We start from the raw sequence: 19,828 nt of genomic DNA, 5'->3' as shown, positions 1-19,828 counted from the left end.
GGTAATTGTAATGAGAACTAAATATAGTTTGGTATTATCTACGTATTCTCATTTCTATATCTTCATCGTAATTTTTATTCTTGAAGCATTTTTTTAAAACGATACCTATTTGAAATATTTGGTTGTGTTGAAAAGTATTATTTTTGGGATTTTTGTCTGATATAATGTGATTCGCTTGTGGAAAATAGATCAATCAATATATTTCTCTATACTATCTTCAATATACATAGTCAAGCGCCGCGGCCTTGTCTGAAACCATTTGCAGATTGAGCTTTTTCTAAAGCAGTGTATACAGTTTGATCTTTTACATTCAAAATATTTTATTAAAAACACTCTACCTTATAAATATAAATATAATTTCTTGTTATTCACGGGTAGATAGTACTTGACACTTTGGATTCGATTATTCTTACGGTCTACTCTGATACGTTTTATAGGTCCTGCTGGAGTGTGTCGAACCATAATTGCCATTATCGTTTACGGTGTACTAATCTATAATAGAATTTAAAGATATATTCTCTTACCTCTGGTGTTATTAGATCACCATATTTTTTTTGCAATAATGTCGATTATAAATCATTATTTTTTCAGAAAACTGTAATTTCTGTCTTGTCAAAGCTTTGGGTTCAGGTGTGGTTGGACCATTGTTAAAAGAGCACGTTATATTCGAATACCGCCGAGTTTTGAAATAACATATTTTCACATTCATTAAAGAATTGAAATAACATATTTTTTAATTATATTAGGTATTACTGTAAAATGATGGTAGCATGGAGTACTAATTTAGTTTTGTTCGTACAAGAACAGCGTATTTCAATAAAAGCGACTGATTTTCTTCCGCGCATAACATGATCAATTTACATTGTCTGATAAACGGTTATATTTATATTGCTAATGTATTAGGTATTGTTGTTCTAGACATAATTCATGTTCATTTCTATGCTATAGACTCCCCTATGACACCTCTATATATGTCGCAAATATCCCGGATCACTTCGGCAGCTTTTTGACCTATATGAAAAACAAAGTGCAGGTGTCGAAAATATTGAATTTAGCCATCTGCGTATTCGATTTCTAAGCTTTAAAAGTAATGAAAAATTGAATAACTCAAAAATACTACTAACATGGTTTTGTAGAGAAAGAGTTCTGGCGAATGAATATTTTTTTGCCTTTTGCCAAAAAGCAAACAAATTGTTGTAAAATAATATAAAAAATAAAAAGTTAATCCCCAACTCAATATATCGGACACCACTGTCGTAATTAAGTGTACCAAATAAATGAAACTTAAAAATACTTTCATTAGATATTTAATATTTTATATTAAATCGTAAACGTTCATTTTTTGCATGGAAAATATCAACACATTATTTATAGATTATGCTTCTTTAATTAGAATAATTTACGTATAAATTAGTCCAGTGCTTTTAACAGATTTTTTCATAAATAGTAAAAGACATTCTGCTACTTTCTTGCAAAACGGGAAATAATTATACAGATAGGTAATAGGTTCCTCTTTACGCGCGCAGCATGCGTGCGCATTCTCAACTGCCGATAACCTACACACCTGCCAGTGTTGATTAAAACCAAAGAAAATAATCAAAGGTTATACAAAACAGTACGAGTAATCTTGTCTAACATTTTTCATCTTATATTTAATTTGATCGGTCATATTTAGCATACATCCAAGCTGTTAAATATAAAATAATTAAAAGAAAAACATTATATACATCTGTGTCCTGACCGCACACACTGACAAAATTCAAAGTCACAAATCTCGGCGGCTATTTGTGTAGACTTTTAAAAAACAAGAACCAAGTTCTGTAGGCAAGTATACAATGCTGTTTGTATTTAAAAACGATGACGTCACTATATATTATGTCGTCATATTTATACAACTCTGACAACCATATTAATAAAATACATCAGTACAATATTTAAACAATCAAGTGCAGTAAAACAAAAAAAATTAATAAAATAATTATTATCTTATGCATTTATTTTAATACCTGGCAGGCGCTATTTGAACTATTGTGCCGCAAAACTAAAAAATTAATTATTTTTTAAATGTATATTTGGCTTTTATTTAAATAATTATTTTGCTATTACTTATTTAACTACTGAATAACGACATCTTTATTTTTAATTTGGGTTTTTAACTTCTTTGGGATGTATCAACCCGCTCCATATTTTTACCAACTATTGATAGGTAAATCCCAATACTGGACCAATTAATTATAAGATTCTTATATGTGGTTAATCGGTCTCCACTTTTACCAATTAACGTTTACGTAAAATAAAGTAATTGTATATATTTAATAAAATTAATTGTTATTAAATATTAAATTATGTTAACGGCAGTGTTTGCGCTGATGTATGTATTTAATTCAGAGGCCCGAGTTGTTTTGTGGTTTACGTTACCTTTATTCAATAGGAAAATTTTATTTAATAACGATGAAAATTAAACGTACAATTATTAACAAGGGAATCACATTTTTCTAATTCCAATATGCAACGCTCGAATACTTGGAATCGTAGTTTATGTTCTGTTTGTTGTCCGTCAAGTCGACATGTTTTGATTCACTCCGCGAGTGCCCCCGGATGTCCTCTTTGACGGCAAGCGTTTTTCATAGTGACCCGTATTATTTAGAAAAATAATAATATAAACCATAGTTGTTGTTGCTCATATCTATATACAATTTTAACCACTACAATATCTACACAAAGAAATAAGTGTATTTTTAATAAATAGAACTAATAAAAGTACCAAATATCCATAACAATTTTTTCATACTTGATATTAACAAAATATCGATAATTTTGATCTGCTTTTATCAATATTGTAGAGTATCGATACAATAAAATAAAATAAAGTAAAGTTTGTTTTGTGTGTTTATGTGTTCCAAGAAGACGATAGATGTCATTATTTTTTTTATTTTGAATTATCGATTTTCAATATTTAAATTTTAAAACTAGATGTTTTCTAAAGTTCATGCTTTATTCAGTGTTATTTCCCTAAATATATTATTTTATTCGTACACATATTTCGAATCTAATACAGTTGCATATTTAATTATTGTGTACATGTAATGGCGAAAAGTGGTAATTGAGAGTGTTGTTTTATGGTTGTATGATTACCATATTTAACTTTCAAAGTAACTTGGAAAGTTTTTACGTACAATTAATAACTAAATACTTGATAGTATTTTAAATTAAAGATTGTTTTACCCCAATATGTTGAATCACTACAAGTGTTTAATACATAACATATATATAAATATATATATATATATATATATATCAATCGTATGATTTTTTTAATCATCAATATATTAAACTAGCTGAAAAAAAACCAGTAATATATTTTTTAAGTACTTTTACTATAGACAGCACATAATTGCGCACATCTCTTTTACCTAACATGTTTACTTTCGGCTGAGCAGTCGGAATTGTGAAATAAGCGGTAAAAATTGATAAAGCCGGTGTTGCCACTCTACATTGATAAAAATTGTTTAATGTGATTGCTACGGCCGCGTTACGCGTATTTGCACGTTTTTTATCAGTAAAGTTTGTCGTTCTTTTTTCATGTTTTTTTTTTAAATGAAAAGATTGTATTTTTGTATGATAATACCTAATTTTGTTTTCTTTTACAGGAACCACTTATAAGCAACTATAAACTCTCCGTACTTTGTATATACGTGAAATAATATCTTCAGCCCGTAATAATTCCAATAGGCCCCGTATTAAACCAAACAAATTCAAACATTATTGAAACGCCCCACTTATACCGAAAGGCTTTGGACTTCAACGAAACGTCAAAAACAGTTCCTGCGGTTGGTGTTGCCAGTTGTCAGTGACAAAAATGGTCAAATGTTATTGCCGCAAATGAAGTCGGAAAATTTCTATGAGCGAGAGGTAAAAAACTTAACCTCTATCGAGAGAGCGAAAATAAATTCATAAGGGGAGATTAATTTTATATAATCGCTGAGGGAATCACCACGATAGTTGAGTTTTATTATAATTATATAAATAGTTTATATAAATGTAAGTAATAGCCATAAGTATATTTATATAAAATATTTTTATCTTGGTGATTATTTCTCCTCTCTTTTTTTGACTTTTATGATATTACTTTGTAGTTGAACTACCTTCATTAATTTATCTCTGCACTGCCTAACTGTTAAATGATAGAATATGACTTAAGCAATAAGTTCGCGGTTAAACGTAAATTGTAAAAAAACGTTTTAAATAAATAAATGAAATTGGGAATATTTGCGAAAAGGAAAAGCAAAAATTTCACAAAACCGACGTCACACCACCGCGAAGCAGAGCGTTCCAACACAGCTATGGGAGATTTTGGCAGCCATCTTGTTTTTTCGTCTAGCGATACTTTCATCGTGTAGAGAGTGTCGTGATAATCAGAAAACAACACCGACATTGAGAAAAAATGTCCCGGAAAAGTCGGACTCTCAGTGTGGCCGACATCTTTAATTTCAGAAATGTCAGATTTTTTCGGAGGTTGCTTGAGGAAATGCGGAAATTTTGCGGTACGTTGCGAACCTCCATTTCAACTCCTTCCGGGAAAACGGCTGCGTCAATAGGTCGAGGAAAGTTGCAGGATTATTTATAATAATTAAAAGTACACCATGGTATGTATAAAATTTTAAGTTGATATCAATGTGTGGAACTTTGTTGACTCATTTACATAGTTGAAATTATAATGTATACATAAAACATTTCTGCATTACGTCTTCCCAGCAGATCAGTATTCTAATAGTGTTAAAATAATCAACCATTCAAAATATAAATATGCACATAGATAATGTGAATTTGAAAACCTAGTGAGTACTGGTGATATATCCTTGACCTGAAGAGCATATACTACAGCTGGCGCTTTAGAGTGCAAATTGCGACAACAGCCGGTCAGTGAATTTGATGTGCTTAAAGAGCGAGGGGTGTGAAGGTGCACGAGGCGGCTGCCGGGTGGCCAGCACATGCGCCACCGTGTCCCGCACGTGCGCCCGCGGCACATCGCCGCGCAGTGCCAGCAGACGCCCTAGCTGCTCCTCCGACACATCAGGACACTTGTCCAAAACTCCGTGCAAATCCAACGACAGCATCTCGATGTCCTGGCATCGCAATACCTGTTAAATCAGTACAGAATTAGTTGTAAAATTATGATCACGGATTAGTCCAACTGCTTTTAGGCTGCGACCATATGTATCCCTTTAAAACTACAAATTACAGTAGTGGTTCGATCTTTTTGCACCATGCAAAAGCATTTAACCGTTTTAGTCCTAGACTGTACAGAAAAGCCACTGTCGAAGAATCTTAAACAATACACACGCGTCTTCTATTCGTTATAAAATGTAATTTTTATATTAAAGGGCTGGGTAATGTGTGTGTAAGAGAAAATTTTTAAGCGCTCGCCTTCTACATTACTTAACGCATCGACAGTTGTCCTCAAAGATCCAAATGTGATGAGTTTGCAAGACATAAGACCTGAACTTCACGATCGCACTGCTCTAGACTCAAACGATTAATGAACTTTCTCGCTTAGATCTTATATTTAACACTAGAATGGTGACAGCAAGACAACTGTCAGCAAAATGAATTTACTGAAGCAAAACGGTAGTTTACGATAGGTCTCTCACTTTTTGTTTTTGCATTTGCTTTATAAATATTTGCCTAATTTTATCATGTTACAATTAAAGTGAAATTATTGCGTAAATTATATAGCTGTGGGCAGAAATTTGGTTTTCAATGGGCTTTCTTGATAAATAAATAAACGATTTTTAATGAAATGTTCACAGAAACTAATCAATTATCTATAACTTATCATTTTACGAAAAATGGATAAACAGACGGACATGTATAGTATCAAGAAATGTCCTTAAAATTGGATGAGAAAATATTGAAATCTAAATACTATTTAAGTAAGAAAAGGACTAATATTGAGCCACTTCCGCACATGCAGTGGTTTGCCGCATGCGCATTTGTCAGCGAGCTGGCGGGCGGTGCACTTTGTTGCGCGACTACCACTGCATGTGCGAAAGTGGCTAAATATTGGTCGTTTTCTTACTTAGGATGGACTACCGCAAGGTAACGCCTGATTCCATTAAATACTAAATACTATTTGTAGTGACTATTATTTTTAAAAATTTATCTTACAGACAGGCTAAAGTTTTCATCTCTTTCGGTTTGAAGATGGACATCTTTAAACAGAAATCGTGAATTATCATTAAATTCTAGATTAAGTAAAGTATGGCGAGTTAAGCAAAGAAAAACCTTATAATGCTTATCACACAAAAACAGACCCAGTGTCATTTCAACTAATAAAAATTAATTAATCCAATATTTTCTAAACAAATGGACAAAAGCGGTTAGTGCCACTTAATTACCGAATTACTTACATCTACAATATATTCGGTAAATAAGTGACCCTAATTTCTATATGAACGGAAGTGACAAATGTATATACTAACTGCAAGTGACATACCTCAGCAAGCATTTTTATTACTTCAAAAGGCCAATCGACATTAACGCCTTCAGGTGCAATTTTTCTGAAGAAAGATCTTATTTGATTTGCTTCTTTTACAATTTTATTTGCTCCTTGTTGAGCTTCTTCTACGTTTTTAAAAGTCATTTTTTTGGACAACATGGCTGTTATATATTTTTTATACACCAAATTCTGAGCCTCGTTAATTACGTATTCAAAGTTCTTCTCTCGAAGATGGTTATAATCTTGAAAATAATCTTCCAGAGTAACGCAGATAGTATCGACGGGAATACTAGATGATAACCATTTCGAAGTGAACAAATCGTCGAAATGTACTTCCAAATCCAAGAATGCTTCCTCCAACAAGAATCGAGCGGCCTCGTTTCGCAATTTCTGAAATATTTATCGAAAAATTTTCATTACTAGGATATATTTCGTGGCGAACCTATTAATAATAATAAAAAAAAATTACAAATATATAACAAAATTGTGGTTCTACTAAAAATTTGTGTCTCATGTAAAAATGTTTCAAAATAGGGTGAGTGAGTTATTCGATGTGCTTTTTGGACTGGACACCCACATGGCTTTTGCCGATCTCGCGGGTTCGAGGCAGCACAAAGGGTGACAACTCAAAACCTCTTTTAAGGTAGTGAAGCAGTTCGTGCCAATATATACTAATATTTTTCCCGATTGGAAGGCCGCCGAGCTCTTAGATCGTTTCGGCGGACATTGCATGGAGTCACAAGGGAACCTCGGCTTGGACTGTCAGTAATACTTTGATATGCTTACTAACTTGAAAGGTGGCAAGCATGGCGTCGAACTTGGCTTCGGCAGGCGGGTCGTGTCGCGCGGGCGGCCAGTGTCGCGCCTGCGTCTGGTGCGCGAGTCGCGTCATCTGCTCGCTGTTATTCACGATCGTGATCATGTGGTGCGTGAAGTAGGCCACGCGCGATCGGTCCGCAAAATGGCTATTCTGAGTAACAAAACTTTACCCCTCACAAACATTTTCTATGCAACACTACAATACTGTTATAGGTGATAATCTACTGTACATAAACGTGGTCACTCACGTCTAGTCGCGTTGAAAGGAGATGCCTAAACGAAGTGCACATGACCCTGTTAAGGTAGTCGGTGTACGCTGGACGGAGGCAACTTACAACCGCTGGTAATCAAAATCTAAGGGGGATGTCTCAGCAATCGACGTTTTACGACAGAAATGACGATAATAGTGCCAACACGACACAGAAAGAACTAAAGTTGAAATCTTATTCAGGGGATGACTCGTGTTATATGAAGAAGCAGGCAGCTTCTTTACTTCCATTGTGTCAAACTAAACTATATGCAGTTAATGCGTTTTTTTTTACATCTTTAAATTAAATAGTTTTTTTTTCTTTTATAATATACTTTGTATATGTGCAGTAAACAAAAATTACAATTTAATAGCATTAAAGAATTAAAAACTTAAAGAGTACTGATCAAATATTAATAAATAACGGTAAATCACCTTAAACTGGATCACTCCTTCTCGATACATATTACCATAGCGGGTAACTTGTTCGATACTCAGGATCAGTGCTTTGAATGTGATCTCCTTACTTATCGTTTCGGTTACCTATAAAATGAAATAAAAAGATTTAAGGTAGACAATTAGTGAAATACGAAGTCTATAACTGACGGTATTAACTGAACCATGAATTTTATTGTCTCGGCGTTTTTGATAGCAATATTAATTCTATACTAAATGAGAGTATATGTGAAGCTCATCTATTATCAGTAAATAAATGTCCTAGTGTTCTCGTTTTGTTCGTCGTTCAAAGTAAAACAAACATGTTGCGAATGTGTATAATGATTAAAGGCGAGATATAACCTGCAGGTTCTGATCGATCATCTGGAATATGATGACGGGTGCGTGCGTGTGGTACGCGTTGGTGTGCGGCTCCGCTTCAGGTGCACGCTCGCCGCTCCACTCCCCGCGCTCCGATTCCAAGGTCTTCTCCATCCACTCCATATAGTTGCTCTCCATTTTCTGTATGAATATATAAAATTATGATTGTAAGTTGTATCGTAAGTATAGAAAGATTTCAATATCTATATATGAGTACTGCACAGTAATGCACAACATTTATTTATGACATTTTGAAATCCTTTAAAAACTTCTTAAAAGTTAAATACCTAATTTGATATCTCAATGGAATTTTCAATTTTAATTTTTGAAATAATTACATAAATTAGTTTTAATTTTTATGTATCGCATCACTAATAAGTAAATGAAATTTCAAGATAGTCTAGCATTGTTCTATTTCGTTTTAAAAAGTATAGCTTTCGAAAATTTAACATTTTCGATTTCGATTACAAGACATATAATACAAAACATACTGATCTGTACAAGCAGAAATATATGAATATATGTACATAGCTCGTAGTTTAAATATTTGGGGTTGAATAAATGTCTAAATATCATCAAAATATATCGTTTTAATAAAATGTCGAGTGTATGATAATCGTTTACACAATCGTGTGCGTCATCGATGTTCCAAATGTTCATTTTTATGAAATGGTTTTCAAGTTTATCTAAATTAAAACTACATATTACTCACTAGAATATTGATATTATAATGTAAAACGAGAACCTCCACCCTTTAGGGTATTTTGGTTTACCCAGAAACTTCATCAATAACATAAAGCTTGTGAAATTTTACTTATACTTTTCTATTATAACTACATGAAAAAGTACAACTGAATATGATAAGTCTTATCAAGTATGCATTATATAAGATTGAGAAGATTTATAATTTATTTTATAATAAAGCTCGGCAGGACTTGCAAGCAGTAGCAATAGTATCTAATTAATGTCCAAATGCGAATGACAACTTACATGCAAATATTCGTCTTGTAGTTTCTGCATACTTTCTTCACTAAGAAGTGGTGGCAAAGTAGATATGTCGATTTTCAATTCCTCACTGCCCATGAGTTCGGGTCCTGGATATGTGTTAAGAATCCATGACAGAAGTGTGACATATTCATTGCCCTCCAGACCATTTTGTACCAGATCTTGAAGCTTAAATATAGATTTACATATTACTATACTTAGACTTTGTTGTACAACTATACAATACATATATACAGACAACATTTTACAAATAGTTTGACACAAATATTTATGGTATATACAACAAAGGCATGTAAAAAAATAAAAAAAGAAAAAATATAAAAAAGTCAATTGTTATAAACATATGTTTACATTATTAATATGTTTTTAAAAATGAAAAAATGAAGTTACTACTAAAAGTAATCTGCAGTAAGTTATAAAATAATTGTAATGAAAAATATCTTTGTTTAAACTATAGTAAGAAAATAATTTTATATACTTACACTAGACGATAAACAGGTATGATACATATTGACATACTTATTAACAATGTCATAATGTGGTGGAAAACAAGGTATACAAAGGGTCTTAACAACTCTTAGGTCTTCCAATATCAACTGCCTTGTCAGTTCAAAATATCTTATCAACCACAACTTATTGTCTTCTCTTTCATCTACACGTGTTCCTTCTATTCTTTGTGCTACAGCACATTCTAAAACCTCAAATGCTTTTGATCGCCAGTTCTTAGGTCTGCCTGGTGGCATAAAACCTGATTGATTTTGTTGCTGAAAAATTATTCAATTATATGGAACATGTTGAATAAATCAGGTTTAAGAAGGAACTTTGATATAGTGGGTCAATTTTGACACAACATGTATTTCTGTTGTTTGCTGGATGATCAGGAAGAGAGTAAAAGGTTTTAATTAAGAAAAACCTTACTTGTCTGGTTAATCCATTTATTGCACCTAAAAATTTTAGTTATGTATATTCATACTAGTACAAAGCAATATGCTTTATATTTTCAACATATTGTAATCGTAAATAATTTTTTATTATAAAAATATAAATGAATCATAACTTAAAATAAAATTATCTTGTAATGAATATGAAAAAGAAACCTTTTAACATCATAAAAATCAATGAGAATGAAACAGCCGGGGAGATGTTTTTCACAAATTTATATATACAAGTTGTGAGAAGACTATTCTCAACCTTATAAATCATTAACTTTATTATATCATATTCAATATTAAAATTAGTCAGGAGTTTGTTATTGCTTCTGCTTCTTATAATGCAAGGTTTCTCATATTTTAATTTAGTTTAATGTTGTGTCCCCTTGTTTTCAAAGAGCTTTAATATGCCTTCCATTAATAAAAACTTTTCTTCAGATTTCAGTTTTTTTTTTAGAAAGCACTTAATTATACAATATTTGTATTTTTTTTTCATCATGCATTGACTGAATAAGAGGAGACAACTTAATTTATTTTTAAATAGACAAATAAATATGGAGAGATTGAGATACCTGTAATGCCATTTGATCTTTCTTCTCTTCTCTTTCTATTATTCGTAAGGCTGTGACAATAACTGTTGGCTCTTTGCGTACTGTGTTTAAAGTTCTAGCCAAAATGAGTTTTATTTGTTTCTCAAGAAGATTTGACACCATCTCAACATCTTCAAAATATGCTTTTAACATAATCTTGTCATGTGATGACTGATTTGGTAATCTATGTAGTTCATAAAGTAAATCATCTCTTGAATTTTCCAGATCAGTAAGACACTAAAATAAATATATTTAAAAATCTCTATTTAACTAATAACATTATAAATAAATTAAACATAAAATATATGTAATACTGCCAAATTTTAGTTAGAATAGTGTTATATGAATTTATTAATGAACTTTATTACTTTAAATCAAAATCCAAAGTGTTTTGAATATTAGTGTTAATTAAAGTCATAAATTTGCATGTTATACATGCAACAATTATAGGCAATTTGTAAAGCAATAACCAAGACTCTACCTGATGAGCATGTAACAACTTTCCTTCACCAATCCATTGTTTGGTTTTGGCTACACTTTCAGGAACAGTAAATATATGCTTTAGGCTATCCATAGCTGTTACATACTGGGAATGGCGTGAATCCTCTTCTCGGACTGATTGGAGTGACGCTACAAGTGGTGGAACACTTCGGAAAAGATCTTCAAGTTCATCCATCCTAAAAGATATAAACTTAAATTGAACTAATAATCAATGACAAGAAATAATAATCATAATGCTAGATATACTTTAGACTAATTTGTTGCACATCATCCAAACATTCTTGTAACTGTTTAAGACCCACACTGACCCCGTCCAATTTGCCTTGAACTGCTGATTTTAGTTGAGCTTCAATAGATGCTTTCTTATGGGTTATCCTCTTTTTATATTGTTCTACCTAAAATATATTCAACCTTTTATAATTAATTTGTAAAATTTAAATTACTCTATTACACAAAATAATATTCCATTATATTGTTTTATACTGTTTTTCACTATTCTAATATATAAAATTGATCACTATGATTTCAACAACATTTAATTTTTTAGGAACAGTGAGAAAAGTTGAACAATGAGAATTTTTGTCATTATTTTTGTGTGGATTATAATAAACAAAAACCCTAAATAGCTACCAACAAATTCAACCTATTCTAAAGCATCTGAAGACCAGATTGACTCTTGAAACTTCTTACAAGGATCACCTTTTATTATTTTTTTTGGTTTTTGAAACCAAAATAGATTAAATTCCAAGAAATGCACTAAGTAAAATTTCTGAATTATTTATGTATAAAAAATTCAAACTAACTTTTTCTAGTTGACCAGGTCTTTGCATCATATTCATAACCATTTTTTCGGCAGTTGCTTTTGCTTCCTCTTCAATTTCGTCTAGAGTGCTCATATTGAAGGTGTATTTAATTATGTACAAAGTTAGATGTTCTAAACAATTTGTACTGTCCCTTTAGAAAGATTGACAGATAGGCGTTAATGACATCCCACAAAGTTAAAGAAACGTTCATCAAAATTCTTAGGTCCATAAATTTTAATAATGTTATTTACCACGACGTGAGGTAAATAGCTTGTCAAATTCTAAGCCAAGGAATATTATACTTTATAATTATATATATTTAAATAAATGCATCGTGTTCGAAAGAAATTGTTACACTATCGTTATGTTAAAATCGCAAATTTTCAGACATCCGAGTAAGTACGCGTACTTGTGGCTCGATAATTTTACTCGCGCCGTCATCGCTGCACATTATAGTCAGCAATTCAACCGCCCTATTTTTTTTGTATCCCCTTACAGCTCGAGATCTGAAGCGGATGCAAAAGTGACGCATTCAGAATCAAAGTCATGTCGGCCTATTTATGTCCTAAATACTTTTGCGGAAATCTGTGAACAATTAATCCTTGCCCGAGGTTGGAGTTTTATGGAGGAGAAAGAACTTACTATTCCTGAACAGTTTTTTTTTGCGCCAAGCATTCCTGCATGCATCAAGTGCACCGTGTCACGGATACTCGCCAAGCGAGTAAAGCGATCCAACACAGATGCCATCTTTCTCGAAGTAGCCAAAGCGTTCGACAAAGTCTGTTATAATGGACTCGTACATAAGCCATACGAGACTTTCTGAGCGATCGAACCTTTTAGTATCGCGTCGAGGTAGTCTGCCGTCTGTCTACTGACCACGTCCGGTTCGGGCGTGCGTACCTCAAGGATCGGTCTTTGACATGGTTTCGGATCAAATTGATGCTGTTAGCACCCATTTCCTTAAACGGGCTTCATTTCATTACTTTGACTCTGTCGCTAAGCACACAAATACATTAATTGTAGGTGCCTCCACCTATAATACGACCACACGCGATACATGAAAACGCCGCACCGTCCTGAGACCGAAACATTTGCGTCGCGACGATTATAACACAAGCCACGTACACTCTACATGGTTAACGATAACCAACTGGTCCCTTCGGAAAGGAGGTCGAATCGTATATCACAAGGGTCGCCAACCCCCGATCATACTAGATAGAAGCGTTGCTGGAATTTCTTCCGCCATTTCTTGTCTTAGTGCTAACGCTTTTTGAAGTGGTAGTAGTGATATTAGCCAGGCAATAAGAAGCGGCCAAGCCGATGTTTTTCCACCTCTGGCGCCTTGTAAAGTGAGCGTAAAGTGATTATTATCGTCTAGTGACAGCCTAAGACGAGTTCCCTTCGTGGGGGCCCTAGAGCCTAGTCACTCCATGGAGGCTTCACCGAAGCGATCTAAGAGCTCAACGGTCTTCCAATCCGGTAAAGTAATAGTATGCAGTGGCTCCAGCTGCAGCTCCCTCAGGAGATCTCGAACTCCGGTACTTTAAAAGAGGTCTTAGGCTAGGCGCACTCTGCGCCTTGCTAACACAAACCTACGAAATCTGCAAATGCTGTCCAGGCCATAACAAGCGTTTTGAATTTCTTATGTTTTAACGAAAAGTTTAACATACGTTAAGTTTTAAATGAGTTGTGGTAATGTGTTATATAACAATTTTTCTATGTTCGACATTACAGAACAGTATGAGTTAGTCGCCCCGTTTTCTCGTCGTCGCCGAATTGAATAAGATCGATGACACGTGTTAGAAGAGCTTATAAAGATCGCAATGTTGACGTTCGCGAACTTAGTTCATTAAGTACCTTGGAATTTTTCTTTATCTGTTTATGTTGTGTATTTAACAGTTCCTTGTGTTATGCTTGAATCTTATGAGGTAGTTTGCAATGTTTTCTTTAATAATTTATGAAAACCAAACGATAAAATTTTAATATACTGAGTTTTTTTTTTTTTTTTTATTTCATTATTTTTTATTTTAAACCATAAACGCTAATGATGCTATCATATTTAATCAATTTAAGAAAAAATTAAGTGCTCATTTTATACTATTCGGATAGACAGTTTACTGTCCAGTACTTCAACCAGTATTTCAATAATAACAATAACAAGTCAAAGTTTACCAAAGAAAAATATCAAATCTACAAGTAGAAAATAGTGTTATCATTGTGTAGATTTACACGAATGATAAAGGGCCTGATTTATTTAAATAATATTTAAATAGGGCTGAATTACTTCAAATCACTGAAAACATGCAATAATGTCACCATGCAGCCGTTTTGGATCCTTAAACAATATGGCGGCTTAAGGCTCGTTGTACGCCCAAACGTGCGAACCGAGACGGTATACGAGCAAAATTTAATACCGTGTTGTTTGCGGTCGAACCTGCGCGCCGATTTTATAGTAAGCGTACTTGAGGTGACAGACGAGTGAGTAAGATCGCTAAAGATGCGTACTTATTCGAACTCCTGTCAACCCAGTTAATGTTCTTAATACATACAGATTAATAAAAAATGTATATATTATGAATCTTTTGAAAGAAATTTACAAATAGAACATACATTATATAGATTTAATGGTAATTAATTTATAAAATCTTTCACACATATACAACACAGGTGTAAGTTATTATAGATGAATAATAGATATAATTAAAGTCATAAAGTTATATTAGCATATTCTGTTTGATGTGTACATGTATGGAAATAATATAAACAAAAATTTTTAGTCTGTTCGAAAAAATATGTCATTCCGACAGTCGGTTCCCTCGCAGTGATTTTTAAAGGATTTTTGTTTATCTGAAACTTCATAGTGCCATTTTTCGAATTATATTAAATAAATCGTTAATTAATATATTAAAAATCAAAATGTTGTCACTTATAATTTTAATAATATTATCCATACTTGCATTTCTTTTTGCTGATGAATTGATTCCAAAACTTAAAGATTTATTTATTAAAGCAGGGATTTATGGGATAGATTTGTGTAAAAGTAACAAAGACAAAATGTATGTTTCATAAGTTATCATCTTATTCAATTGTAATAGTTATTTTTAGTAAGAATATCTTTGTTTCAGTCCAGAAGCACTTGGTGTGGTATCAGGATGTGTATTTCTAGTAACAAGTTTTCTGTTTATTCCTATAGCCTTTGGAAGTAGTCTTATGGACAGGGAGCATTTTCCTCATAATGAAGTAAAGTATAACTTTTTTCATTTCCATTAACCTTTATACTACTACTATTTAATACTACTTGACATTTATAAACTGATCTTTTCGTGTTATAATATGGTGACTATTAATAAATGCTATCACTTAAATATTCGCTGCTTGTATACCATAGTAAATTAGTACTTTTTGATTCATTTATGTTTGTATGTATGTTCAAACCATCTTGACTAGTGAAAAATTATAAATAATTTTGTAATATATTTATATATATATTATTATTTATCTACTGACTATTTTTATCTTGTTCTATACATGTGAATTGGGGCAACTGAATATTATTGTAATAAAATTTGATGTTGAAAACAGAAATTTTCCCAGTCTATATCTAATGTGTTCTTTCAAAATAGCAGGCAAATTAAACAATAAAGCATATTATTAAAAATACACTTATGAATCACAAATGTGTTGGTTAAATTAAAGAGTTGAGGAATTGTGGATTATAGGTACAGGAGAATTGTATAAACATAAAACTTTACTTCCTTATGAATTAATAGAGATGAGACTGAAACACAAGTTTGTTATATGTCACTGTTTTTGTATTACAATTTTTTCCAAGCTGTTGTTGCTGCATATCAGAAGAGACCATTACAATAATTCTGTAAAAGAGACAATAATCTTTGTCCTTGGCAGTGTCAATTTGGTTTCCTTGTTTATTACAAAAAATTAAACACCTATTTCTGTTAAATTTTTTTACATTATAAATTGCTTTAATCAGGTCATGTTATCGGTCTTTAAAATGATAATTGCGGCATATTATGTAAAACTAGAAAGAATGAAAAACAAATTATATGAAAAAAATGATTTTAGATTGCAAATTTGGTCACTCCTATCTTATTCTAGGTTTTCTTATGAAACTCCTTTTACCAGAGCTTTAATTAAAGTGGTATATCAATTAAATATTCTTGTTTAATTAATGTATTTTTGGTACACAAAGTAATAAATTAGTTTTTAGTTCCCCTAATATTTAAGTTGCGGGTCATGTTTGATATATTTTATCTCTCGACAATAACTAACTATTTGTGAAATATCTTACACATAATTAAAATTTAATATGTCATGTAAAGGTCGCTGCTGGGGTCATGTTTGATAAATTTTACTTCTCAACTACAACTACATATTTGTGAAATATCTTACACATAATTAAACATTAACAAATCATAAAAAGGTTGCTGCATTTTGCAAAAGTATTCATTTAAAATAGATCTTAAGAGATAGATATTGTACAAATATTTAATTGTATCTGAGGAGTGAATTTTATAATATGTGTCCTGCAATATAAATAAAAACGGACATAAACTGGGTATCTTACACAGTTCTGTGTAAAATTTTAGTTAATTTTATTTTTATAGTTAATAGTTATAGTTTTTACAAAATGTGTTTATTTTCCAGAAATTTGTCATCCATTTATTTCTATTGTATATATATAGACATAAAATATATTTGTATAGTTACAATGTGTCAAAATATCTGGCGAAATTGGCTGCTTAAGTTAATGTTTCCTTAATTTTTTTAAACCAAAATTATATAACAGTTTGCAGAATTATTGGCAGCATTACTATCAATATGTTGCATGCTGCTATTAGGCTTTGCGGATGATATTTTGGATTTAAGATGGAGGTACAAACTAATTCTACCTACAGTAGCTTCATTACCTCTACTTGTTGTATACTATGTCAATTTTAATTCCACTACTTTTATAGTGCCTATACCACTAAGGCAATTTTTTGGATTATCCATTAATATTGGTAAGTTTAGAACTATTTATTTTTAAGCCCTAATATGGTAAAAGCAGAAAATACTACATTTGTTTATTAATTATAGCTACCAATAATTTCAACAAATTAGATTTTTGGCCTGACCAGGTTAATTTATTTCAATCATGATTTTGCAGGTTTTCTTTATTACATATATATGGGGATGTTGGCAGTATTTTGTACAAATGCAATTAATATTCTTGCTGGAGTAAATGGCCTTGAAGTAGGCCAATCTGTGATAATAGCCATCTCTATAATAATATTTAATATAATAGAACTCCAGGGAGACCAATACAAAGCCCATATTTTCTCACTACATATCATGATACCATATCTATCAACTACCTTGGCTTTATTGAAGCATAACTGGTAAGTATACAAATAATTCCTTTAAATTCATTGATGTGTGACATCAATTTTTTGGTACATGTTGCTGCTGCCAAACAGAATTGCATAACCATTACTGGATACCAGTCTGAGAGTCAAAAGTTGTCACTGTAGCTCATGTAGTTACTGCTCTAATGTGACATACCATTTTGAGTAGACAAAGTCAATCAGCACACGGTATCACTATAGGTGGTTGTACCATCAGACAGACATTCTGCTAATTACCAATTTTTAAAATAGATTCAACTATATTTTAAAACTTTTCGCTTTCCTTTGCAGGTACCCTTCAAAAGTTTTTGTTGGAGATACTTTTTGCTATGTATCGGGTATGACATTTGCTGTAGTAGGTATACTAGGTCATTTTAGCAAAACTGTTTTATTATTTTTCCTACCCCAAATTATCAATTTTATATATTCTGTTCCCCAGTTATTTCATATCATTCCATGCCCAAGGCATAGGTTACCGAAGTTTAATGTAGAAACTAACTTGCTCCACGCAAGTAAAACTTTAATAGTTAAAAATAATTTAAAAGGACTCAATAAATTATTGGTAAATGGTCTCAGTTCATTAAACTTGATTGAAAAAGTTGAAGATGAAGTTAGTGTAACAATAAATAACATGACGTTAATTAATCTTTTTCTAATAAAATTAGGGCCAACATCGGAAAAGAAATTAACTGTCTGTTTGATGATTTTTCAAATGTTTTGCACTTGTGTTGCATTTTTAATCAGATACCCCATGGCTTCATATTTTTATGATACAAAATTATGATTATTTTAGCAACGACTTTTAAGAAAATCCCATATTCTTGAACTCACTAGCTAAAGTTGTAGTGTTTTACGAAATAAATACAAATCAGTGATAATGTGTTACTGTAAAAGTACGATTACGCCAAATTCTTCCTATTATCAGTGTTTTGTGTGTGTGTGTGTGTGTATTAACTGAAGTGGTTAATTTACTGAAATATACAAATATTTCTAATTTAAGCATTTTACTAAATTTGCATGATACTATATATGCAATTTGTGTATTTATTTTGCGATATATGTGATTTTCATATTATTAGTTGTAGTTAAAATATCCTTAGTAAAAACAGACAATTATAAAAGTTAATTTTTGCTTACATTTCTAATTTTTACGCCAATCTTTTGTCATAAAAATATAATATGAAAGACAAAAAATGCTTATTTTACACTTTTAAACATTGGTCTTGTGGCGACAGATATCAGCTTAAGCAAATCTGGATTAGTTGTTGCAATTAAATACTGAACGGCTCTTGTTTTGCCTGCGATTTCACTATATATAAAATAAAACAAAATAAAGTGAAATCTAGATTGCGAAATATATGTATATCAACAACAATCACATAACAGTTTATATATTATATATAATAATTTATATACACTTTAAAATAATAGGTATAATATATGGTTTGTTTTTTGTATTGATTACATGTCTGTACATTAAATAAGTAAAAAAACGTATTAAACACAAAATTTAAAATTGTCTTATTGTTAATTCTGAAAATACGTTTTACCATTTACCAATTAGTATAGTAGTCTTATTAGAGTAAAAAAATGTGATACTTAAAATGTTACAAATTTTCTTACTGTTTTCTTAAAATGTGACTAAATAACAGATATTGTTAAATTTCACCCCTATACTTAGTGATGTAAGTATAATATACTTTTTTTCAATAAATGTTTTTAAATATCAGACTTCTTTTAGCAAAATGTATATATTTGTAAAATAAAATCTGCGTTAATTAAATAAATATTTTTAGAACATATTAATAGTAGTTACAAATTATTTCAAACTTAACTGTTTTGCTTAACCAGTCAGATGTCTACTTAAAATGTAGCTTTGATGTGTTCTGGGTGCCGTTGTTTTATGTTTAGGAGTCTAGATCCATGGATAGTCTAGATCCTTGATGCCTCGAATACTTGGTAGTCTGATATCATAATCCCCTAAAGCAGGACAATGTCATAGACACACTTTTGCCAATTCCTGCAGGTGGTGGGGTGGGGTGGACCGGGACGTGGAGGTGCCGGTCAGCTTTTTGACACTTCCATATCCGTCTGATCAAATTGGTGTCGAATTCTCCTGCCTCAAGGGAAAGTGCACAGGAAGTCGAATTTACCATCGCGACTGCTGAATCTGCGATTTACACCGATGGCAGCCGCACGCACCGCACAGTTGTG

General features: G+C 31.8%; 2 protein-coding genes across 2 annotated transcripts; one reads left to right on the top strand and one right to left on the bottom strand.

The window, feature by feature from the left end:
* Positions 1-4,200: 4,200 nt before the first annotated feature.
* On the bottom strand, positions 4,201-14,678 carry Sec6 (Exocyst complex component Sec6). The gene is made up of 12 exons (XM_068776212.1): positions 14,624-14,678; positions 12,210-12,360; positions 11,653-11,801; positions 11,387-11,582; positions 10,888-11,142; positions 9,869-10,150; positions 9,372-9,554; positions 8,364-8,522; positions 8,001-8,108; positions 7,290-7,469; positions 6,497-6,889; positions 4,201-5,141 (listed from the first exon to the last, which is right to left on the bottom strand). Exons 2-12 carry the CDS (start codon positions 12,300-12,302, stop codon positions 4,893-4,895), a joined length of 2,247 nt encoding a protein of 748 aa, XP_068632313.1. The 5' UTR covers positions 12,303-12,360; positions 14,624-14,678; the 3' UTR covers positions 4,201-4,892.
* Positions 14,679-15,021: 343 nt separating this feature from the next.
* Alg7 (Alg7 dolichyl-phosphate N-acetylglucosaminephosphotransferase) lies at positions 15,022-19,354 on the top strand. Its single transcript, XM_068776431.1, has 5 exons — positions 15,022-15,265; positions 15,335-15,449; positions 17,017-17,230; positions 17,377-17,608; positions 17,906-19,354. The coding sequence occupies exons 1-5, from the start codon at positions 15,126-15,128 to the stop codon at positions 18,396-18,398; spliced, it is 1,194 nt and encodes a 397-aa protein (XP_068632532.1). The 5' UTR covers positions 15,022-15,125; the 3' UTR covers positions 18,399-19,354.
* Positions 19,355-19,828: the final 474 nt, after the last annotated feature.

Source organism: Battus philenor, unplaced genomic scaffold (genome assembly GCF_028537555.1).
Source record: "Battus philenor isolate CCGP_79_NKW_IND1 unplaced genomic scaffold, ilBatPhil1.0.hap1 SCAF_12, whole genome shotgun sequence".
NCBI lineage: Eukaryota > Metazoa > Arthropoda > Insecta > Lepidoptera > Papilionidae > Battus > Battus philenor.
The sequence above is the reverse complement of the archived record's forward strand: the minus strand, read 5'-3'. Positions and strand labels throughout refer to the sequence as shown.